The 9,357-nt window shown below is 46.3% G+C and overlaps 1 protein-coding gene across 4 annotated transcripts in view; it reads right to left on the bottom strand.

Moving 5' to 3' along the window:
- Positions 1-2,734: 2,734 nt before the first annotated feature.
- The window catches only part of LOC144104145 (uncharacterized), a 126,348-nt gene continuing 119,725 nt past the window's right edge, over positions 2,735-9,357 (bottom strand). For all 4 annotated transcript variants that reach the window (XM_077636981.1, XM_077636980.1, XM_077636979.1 and 1 more), the window contains 3 exons: positions 8,266-8,472; positions 6,813-7,005; positions 2,735-3,891 (listed from right to left, as the gene is read on the bottom strand). In XM_077636981.1, the coding sequence (XP_077493107.1) occupies positions 3,723-3,891; positions 6,813-7,005; positions 8,266-8,472 (569 nt within the window). In that variant the 3' untranslated portion in view covers positions 2,735-3,722. The remainder of the gene's footprint in view (positions 3,892-6,812; positions 7,006-8,265; positions 8,473-9,357) is intronic.

Raw genomic sequence — 9,357 nt, 5'->3', positions numbered from 1 at the left:
GAGCATGATCTTGCTGTTTTTAAGAAACACACCGTTGAGTTCGATATAGAGCTTAAAGGAAATTCAAGCAGAGGAAAGTGAGTTTGTGCAAGACATTTGTATTAATAGAAAATGGCAAACCTACGAACGCAACAATGCAGTCGCTATTTCAAGAGTTAATGAGTGTTAGTGCAAAGGAACGCCTGAGGGTAGTAGTAATTTTCACGTAACTTTAGCCTCGGGCACTAGAGTGGGCGAAAAAATCACAAAAGCCACGTGCATATGAGGAAGCGGATGGAACTGGCGTTGGTCATTGAATGCATTGGATAGTTGCGTCAGTGTACAGCACGCAGAAAGGATGGACTAGAGGAAACATTTTTAGTCTATTACGAAAGGTCCACTCGTACGAAGTCTCTCTTTCTCCCTGGCCCACATTTTCTTTTGTGTTGTGCTGTGTGCTGCTGTGTTGTGCTGCGCTGTGTGTTGTGTTATGTTTGGTTGTGTGCTGTTGTGTTTTACACCGTATTACATGTTCTTCTCGACTGAGGGGCGGCTGAAAGATATCTGACATTTTTTTTCACCCCCTTGTCGGTTCAGTTCCTGTGGGCGGCAGTGTGCATTTATTAATAATAATTGTTTTGGGGGGGGGGGGGGGAGGAAATGGCGCAGTATCTGTCTACATATATCGTTGGACACCTGAACCGCGCCGTAAGGGGAAGGGATGAGGGAGGGAGTGAAAGAAGAAAGAGAAAACACCTTGGCCAATCCCCCCGCGTGGGTATGTGCCATATACCTGGGGTGAAGAAGAAGAAGAAGAAGAAGAAGAAGAAGAAGAAGAAGGAAGAAGAAGAAGAAGAAGAAGAAGAAGAAGAAGAAGAAGAAGAAGAAGAAGAAGAAGAAGAAGAAGAAGAAGAAGAAGAAGAAGAAGAAGAAGAAGAAGAAGAAGAAGAAGAAGAAGAAGAAGAAGAAGAAGAAGAAGAAGAAGAAGAAGAAGAAGAGGAAGAAGAGGTGCCGTAGTGGCGGGCTCCGGCTTAATTTCGACCACCTGGGAATTTTTAACGTGCACTGACATCGCACAGCACACGGGCGCCTTAGCGTTTTCCCCCCATAAAAACGCAGCCGCCGTGGTCGGGTTCGAGCCGGCTAGCCCGGATCAGTAGCCGAGCGCCCTAACCACTGAGCCACCGCGGCGGGTTTGCATTTATTCTTGAATGCATTTCAGGGTAGGATAGATGGGTACGAGTGTTCAGAAAGTTCACATGCAGTCTAATGTTTCCTTTCTAAGTTTGTTAGCTTTTTGCCTACGAAACCAACAAATCCTGTCTAGTTCAACCCGGCCTCTTTCCCACTTTTAACAAAGTATTCGCAGCCCGGTTGAGAGAGTGGCGAACTGGAAAGAATCGCCTAGTTGCGCACCTTGGTTCTTTTCGCGGATGAAGTAGATATCTCGCCGCTTCCAGGTTTCAAACAAGAACAGTTAATTTTCAAACATTTCGAATGTGTGTAACTGGAGCAGTCCCCAAGCCTCGCGTAAAGGAATCCTGCGATGTCCCTGTCATGCTTTAGAAAGACAATGTAACCTGACTAGGGCAAGTGTCACGCATTCCATCAGATTGACTGATAATAATTACGAACTAAATCATGGTCACTCACTGGGTCATAAACAAAATATGAACGTTTCAAGATTCGCATGAGTCATTCTTCACAGCAAGATTCGACGCAACGATTCAGAGTATATGCTTTCAGTACCTTTTGTATTGATTGTACTGGACACCGATCATTTGAATTAGCAAGTATTCGAGCAGCAGCCACGTCTTCAGTTTCTTCTCCCAGTTACAAATTTGTGTGTTATCTCAGTGGATAGGGTAACTTATGCACTCACGACCACTACTTTTTCATCTTGCGAATTCAAACTGCCGATGGCGCCATGCTCGTTCAAAATGCATAAGCGATTCTTGCAGACACTAAAAAAAAGTCAATAATGCTTTCATGGCCTGATTAGTTGCTTCATTGTTTCTATTACCAGTACAGGCTCTGGGACGTAATGTCTGTCACACGGTCTGAGGCTCCTAGAGCGCTGTCAACTAGGCGGAGTTCTAATCAAACTGCCGACGGCTCCATGCTCGTTCAAAATGCATATGGGATTCTTGCAGACCCTAAAAACGAACTCAATAATGCTTTCATGACTTGATTAGTTACTGCATTGTTTCTATTACTAGTACAGGCTGTGGGACGGGATGTCTGTCACACTGTCTGAGGCTCCTGGAGCGCTGTCAACTAGGCGGAGTTCTAAGGGGCTTACTACAAACTGTTTAATCCACAAAACACAAGGGAACAAGACCTATAGACAATATGCTTCCCGTTCCCATTCAAGCCTACTTAAATGAGGGGAGAGCCCAGCTTATATACTGGAAGCGCCAAATTCTGGGCAGCGAACATTCGGTAACACAGTCGAACGTCGTTATAACGAAACAATTTACAACGAAATGATGGATACAACGAAGTAATGACGATTCTCTTCAGGAGCTAGCTCAACACGGGTTATAACGAAGCAACCGCTATAACGAAGTAGTCGCAGGACCCATTCAACTTCGTTACGACGAGGTTCAACTGTACTTGTCGCCTTAGTAGTAGAGCTGCAAATCAGCTGCTAAATCATATGCGTGCATGCGTATATGCGTAGCAGTTATGAATGGCACAAACTGCACACTGAGCACCACCTGTAGCGATTAATCAATGCAGACAGGAGCCAAAGTTGTGTTTTAAAAAACGTATATTACTGTGGTTCATCACCGTGTCAAGAAAAAAAAGTAAACATCAACTGTACATAAAAGGTGGCGCTAAAAGGAAAGGCACGAAGGTTTGTGAGCGTGAGAGAAAAGATAATGGCCTTTTCTCGGCGTCTTCCGCAAGCCTTTTGGTGCCACTGACAGCCGTCCGTCAGCGTCGTAGATGCGGCACAAGCGTTCGACGTCACCAGTCACGAAACAATGAGGGCTTCCAGTCATCGGCGTCACACATTACACGGTCAGGTAACAGTAGAGAACGGGGTCCCTGAGAAGCGACAGCCCTGCACTAGGGGCAGCTTCGAAGTCACCAGCCGCCCGGTAAGCACGAACGAGCAGTTCTAATCTAACACTACAAAAATAACTTTAGCCGACAAGTTCGCCCACGGATCTATAGTTCACTATACAGGAGCATTGTAGTTGGCTTTCGGTTGTCATGCGTCTTCGGAGGGGGGCGGTAAAATCTTTCCGTCGAATCAAGGCATCTACTTCGTCACAGTTGTGACAAGGCCACGGTTGTGACTAGGCCACGGTTGTGACAAGGCCACGGTTGTGACATGCAACTTTGCTACATTCGAAATGCAGGAAGGTCGTCTCCCTTCGTGAAGTGTTGGCTCGAGACTCTTCATTTTTTTTTTTTTACAATGCCGCATGTGTTCACGAGGAGACACATTTGGAAACGCAAGCAGTTCGTGTGTGGGTCATTCGCTTGGTCACAGCCCGCAGCATGCGAGCGACTGCTAAGACTAAAACAAAAGCACGCTTGAAGGTAAACGCTCGCAGCAGCAGGTCGAAGCGCGGTACACAACTCCGGCCGCATTTGGAGCCCAGGAGATTTTGGGCACGCTGGCTCTTTTCGTTCGGAGGAGCAGTTTGTGTTCGCTCCCCGCGAAGCCATCTTCTGAACGATGGCTTTCCTCGCGCGCTTCTTTTGTTTGTTTGTAGCTGTGATGTTCGTCAATGACCACCGCCTGATGGCATGACGTTGGGGTTTATGAAGCAAGGCAGTGCGAATGAGTCGGGCTTGACGAGGTCCTCTATGGAAGCCATAGTTCCAGCAATGGTTCCGATGAGGCCGGCGATGAGGGTCACTAGAAGGACGACCTTCTCCCACGTTGGTAGCTTCCTGCAAAGTTAAATGAACGTTGTGTTGCAACTTTTGAAGAGAAAGCTTCACTGCGCTAGGTAGAGGCGCGCTTCGCGGGACACTATATTTCACCTTCACTGAGTTAGAGGTCATGCATGTCTAAGTCGCACCACAGCTAAGCCCTTCAGCCTAATCTTGTTGTGCACCATCTTGGTGTCACACCACATGGTCATGACCTTGACCTTTCACCTTTCGATCACCTTTGACCTTTGAGCGACCTTTCAGTCTTGTGTTAGGGAAAGGGGGGTCTTGTGATTAGTCGCGTGGATGACGTCACGTAACCACTGCTGTGAAGCTTTAGCTGAATACCATGTTTAATTATGCGGAACCTCTGCCATTTTTTTTTGTTTACTACCCTCGCTCTTTCCTAATTCTTTTTTTCATCTACTGTATTTCAACACACAACGAAGGAGCGCACGGAAGCAAAAACGTGGAGAGATACAGACATCAAAAGCATTATACTTGTGATAGCGGTTTGATGTGTATGCCTTCGCTGCCTAATTTGTGTGCGCTCGAGTTCGTGGTGTGAAGAAATGCGGCAGAAACTAACCTAACTGTCGATGTTCTTCAGTTTCAAAAAAAAAAGCGTTACGAGTAGAGATAACAGCGATAAAATTGAAAAATGTTGATACCGAAGCGGACAACACTATTATTAAATATAAAAGCAATTAAGGTACACTAGAGAGCACATAGTATTGACTGGACAGCGCAAAACCGCACGTAATTTGCACAGCTCAAGAGTGCATAGCGTCTTCACGAATACATATGGCCTAATTATAATTTCGCCATGCTACGCCCACAACATTATGCAGGGGATAGTCATAGCTTCTTGCTGACAACTTGTATTCCCGTAAACATCGCAGCCGTCCCACTCCCTCTAAATTAGATGTTGGTGAAAGCCAAAGCTACACAATTACGAGAGGAGCGCCATGTCCGCTACATACTGGCTACACGGCGGTCCTTCTACTAATGTCAGCGTAGTCGGCGGACAGAAATGTGTTTTAGAATTTTGTATCCAAGCGCAAACAGCTTTCACACCGGCAATTGACGAACGCCCACATTTTAGCAACTCGAGTTATCAAGGTTTACTTCAGAGATGGTCCCTGGCTACAAAGGGCCCGAGACACAGCACCTGCGTAGCTAACCATGCACCTCCAAGGTCACATGGTTTCCTAAACCCGTAATCAAACTATCATACACGCTCGCCAGTAGCTCCGTGCGGGGGTGTCTGCAGAGTGCAGACATTCGGCCTCTTTATTCGACATCACTGGCACGAGCAAATATGTGTTGCATCAATGCACCTTTGCTTTCAATGTCAGCTAGATCATCCGTTTTTGTAAAATCAATCCCACCGTTACCTCACTGTCTTCTTTTTGCTCATTCGCCAGCCTTCGTGATTACCACGCGCGTGCAATAATAGGGAGAGACCACCGCATAACTGGGATATACCCCTACAAATGGGTGAACAAATTTTTAGCTTTTTTCTTCGAAAAGTGGCTCCTTCTAGAGATGCCGCTGCTAGCCATGTAGGCAGCAGGCAGCGTGAAATGAGCTGTCGCCCCTGACATGTGGCGCCACATCACGACGAGTAAAAGAACAGGGGCTTCCTAAGGTGTCCCTCTGTGAAGCGAGTGGTGTGGTTGGCATTGAAATAGAGAAGGCCGTGGTTCGAGAGCCCTATGCTGAAAGCCGGCCTCACAAGGCTTATGCGTACCTCGTAGAAGGTAAATACCACTTAACCAGTTGGGAGACCATGGCTTATATACTTCAGCACATTCGATCCGTATCTCCAACCCCTCTATCGCCACATATCCTCCCTCCCCCCTCCCCTCTGCCGCCAGGTCGAGGTTCTCTCCGGCTAAAGGAAAAGCTAGCCTTTTACATGGATTGTGAACAGTTGCTCTGCAGCAGCGAAGTTTTAGTTCAGCTGGCACCAATCTTCGCAGTGCATTCACAGCGCAAGTATTAGATTTTCCCCTTTACAGAAATAACCTTGCTTCGTTCAGATATTTTATCTGTAATTTACGAAATGTCATGTGGGTTGGTACCTCATTTCAAACGTCTAAAAAAAAGCTTCCTGTGCAAGTGCCTAAATCTCACCTTGGTCCTTAGCGCTGACCACCTTGATAATTTTCAGTTATATGACACTCCAGACGTATACCACCAGATTGCTGTCTACTTATAAATCCTGTATTCATTACCTGCCTGTTTAAATAGAACACGAGCGTCACTTGAAGCCTTCGTGTGCGATTTATTATCCTGTTTTAATGGCAATGAGGCCATATCTTAAGTGAAAACGAAGCTTTGGTGAGCTAGCAGAGACCAAACTAAAATACAGACGTCGAAACCCCTCAACGTTTTCGCAAGCGAACTGAGACGAGTCAAGATAGATTTGTCAATGCGAATCACTGAGGCTACGCTGCACCGCCATTCACTATGAAATGGTGATCACAGAGTCCATTTTGATCACGACGTCACAACATTGAGTTCTAAAAATTAAATTAAAAAAAGAAGAGAAAACTTCGGGGGGAAAATTTTTGAACAATTAATGCGGATTTTTCTACCCGACAAAAATCAACGCAGTCAGAAAAAGCCGTGCAATTATTTGTACAAAGAATAGAAATTAGCTCAAGTTTGTCTCAGTGTCCCATCAAGAAACACAGCGTGCAAAATGCAATTCGTCCGGTACCGGGTTCGAACCCCAGACGAGGACGAATCTTTCTTTAACTACGAAGTTTCTGAGAAAGCTGTGTGCCTTTCCTTTGTAGCCGTATGGCGGCGCTTGGGTAGATGCCAATGAGTATTTACTCCCTTGTTACAAATCTACTCCACTTGGGGGATTGCCCGAAGCATCTGACCAACTCGTCCTCCTGTGACGTCATTGGGCGTGGGTGACGTACCTGTCCTTCCATTCGGGCGACGTGTCGGAGCAGAGCTTGTAGTAGAAGACGCAGGGCAGGATGAAGGTGGTGAGGCCCACCATGAAGGAGCCGACGAGAGGTAGCACCTTGCCGAAGTGGGGCACCGTCTCGGTGGTGAGCAGGAGGGCCACCATGATGGTCGCCCGCATGACTACCCGCTTCCACGTGAACTCTGCAAGTCCACAACAGGGAGGAAAATGTCACTCACAAGACAGGAAAAAAAACTGGAGGGACCACTTAATCTCCGTCTTAAAGGTATAACGCGATAGCATAATGGGTTAAAGGGTTCCTGAAATGACTTCGACGGACATGTCCGTGTGGAAAAGATCTGTAGAGGTGGTTTTTGTCGGTATTCGAGTCAAATTTGATAGCGCTGCGTGGATCCTACAATTTAGAAATAATTTTGAAGATCGCTGCTCGCCGTAGCTCGCAACCGATTAGGGCGACACACTTCACCGCGCCTCCCCGATGACGTCAGCGGGCAGACAGGGCGAGCTTGAAGGCTGGCTCTTCTGCCCACTGACGTCATCGGAGTAGGGGACGCGCGGTGAGTAGTGTCGCCCCAATCGGTTGCGAGCTACTGCGAGCAGCGATTTTTAAAAATTGTTTCTAAATTATAGGGTTCATGGAGAGCTTTCAAATCGGGCTCGAATACCAAAAAAGACCACCTGTACACATTTGTTCCACTAGACTACGCCCGTCGAAATCATTTGAAGGTCCCTTTAATTCCCATGGATGCAGAAGTTCATTTTCTCCTATACATTGTAGATCCCTGAGAGTCCTCATACCCGTACTGTCTCAGTGGAGGAGCCGTTACGCGATACGTCCCTCCCGTGCGATGGCAGGTGCTCCCAGCGGTCTCATGAAAGATGGAATAGTTTTACCATTCTATAAATAGGTAAAGTGACTCTATAACAGAGCTCAAGTCGGAAGTACCTAACCTCCTTATTTGTACGGGGGACTGCCTGGCATTAATAGCTGGCTCGGCAACATTCGCATATGTATCTATAAAGCCCAATTCGCCTTTTCGACAAACCACGAAACAAGTAATAATAATTGGTTGTTGCGGAAAGGAAATGGCGCAGTATATGTCTCATATATCGTTGGACACCTGAACTGCGCCGTATGAGAAGGGATAAGGGAGGGAGTGAAAGAAGAAAGGAAGAAATAGGTGCCGTAGTGGAGGGCTCCGGAATAATTTCGACCGCCGGGGGATCATTAACGTGCACTGACATCGCACAGCACACGGGCGCCTTAGCGTTTTGCCTCCATAAAAACGCAGCCGCCGCGGTCGGGTTCGAACCCGGGAACAAGCAAAATTCGAGTTTCACACTTCCTGACATTCCCTCGTCGTAGGGCAAGGAAGAAACCCTTTGATCCCCCCTGAAAGTCGACGCTAGCTTCTAGGTGCCCTAAGGACAGGAGCCCTAACCTGTGGGTACGCCGATGTGCTCTTCGACCTCCTGGCACATAGGGTTGATGATGATGAGGAATCCTGTCACAAGGTGGACGATGAAAAGCAGCTGGACTGCGATGCTCACGGGACCGTCCCCGATGGAGGTCAGGATGTTGGGATTCACGGAGTTGCCGAAGGTCAGGTAGCCCAGGATGGCCATCACCACGTAAAGTGCCACTAGGGCTGCACACGGGGAGAAAAGCAGCAATTTGTAAGGCATGAGAGGTGCACAGGATGCACACACCAGGAACTAGCCTCCGATGTATGTGTCCTTGAAGGGCACTGCATAACTCTTTTATGGATTTCTTTCATCTGCGTCGTTTTTCTAATATCGTACCAATTTTACGCGACCAAAAAAAATTGCGGGACGATCAGACATCTGATATGACAATTCTGCGAAATTCCGACGCTAGCACTGCTTTCACAGTACACTGGACAAAAGCACTTCTAATGGGAAAGATTTTATGAGCTCAATTTCTGAATATATTGTAATATTTCTCTATAACAATCAATATATCCATAGATTTCCCGTCGACAGGCTTCAATTGCAGTCAATGTTTTTCCTATCGTCAAAAGCGTTCCCCGTTGGTTTTCTATTGCCGTCTTAAATGCTCAAGGCGAGCTTCGGAAAAAGTTTAAAAGAAAGATTTTGCTACAGATCGGAAAATAAACCATCGCCTTCAATATTTCCATAAGAGTGCCCTACTTTTTTTCAATATTAAAAATTTTGTTCAAAGGATGTTAGACATGGAGAATCACCCCTTATAAAAATGGTCTATAGACTGTCTATAAACTTCTTACAGACTCTATTACTGGGCCATAGATAATTCCTTTTGTCCATTCATAGTCCATAGACTGTATATGAACATGTCTACTAAGAGTGTATGGCCATAAATCTATAGATTGTCTATAGACTGCCTAAGGGAGTTTTATTGCCTATCGACTAGTCTATATGATTTGTCTACAGAAAGCCTATAGACTTTATAGGCAAAAGTCTATAGACAATCTATACATTGTCTACAGGAGGTTTATTGCCTATCGACTAGTATAGAGAATATGTGGAAAGTC

Source organism: Amblyomma americanum, chromosome 9 (assembly GCF_052857255.1).
Source record: "Amblyomma americanum isolate KBUSLIRL-KWMA chromosome 9, ASM5285725v1, whole genome shotgun sequence".
Taxonomy (NCBI): domain Eukaryota; kingdom Metazoa; phylum Arthropoda; class Arachnida; order Ixodida; family Ixodidae; genus Amblyomma; species Amblyomma americanum.
This window is presented reverse-complemented; position numbering and strand designations above follow the sequence as displayed.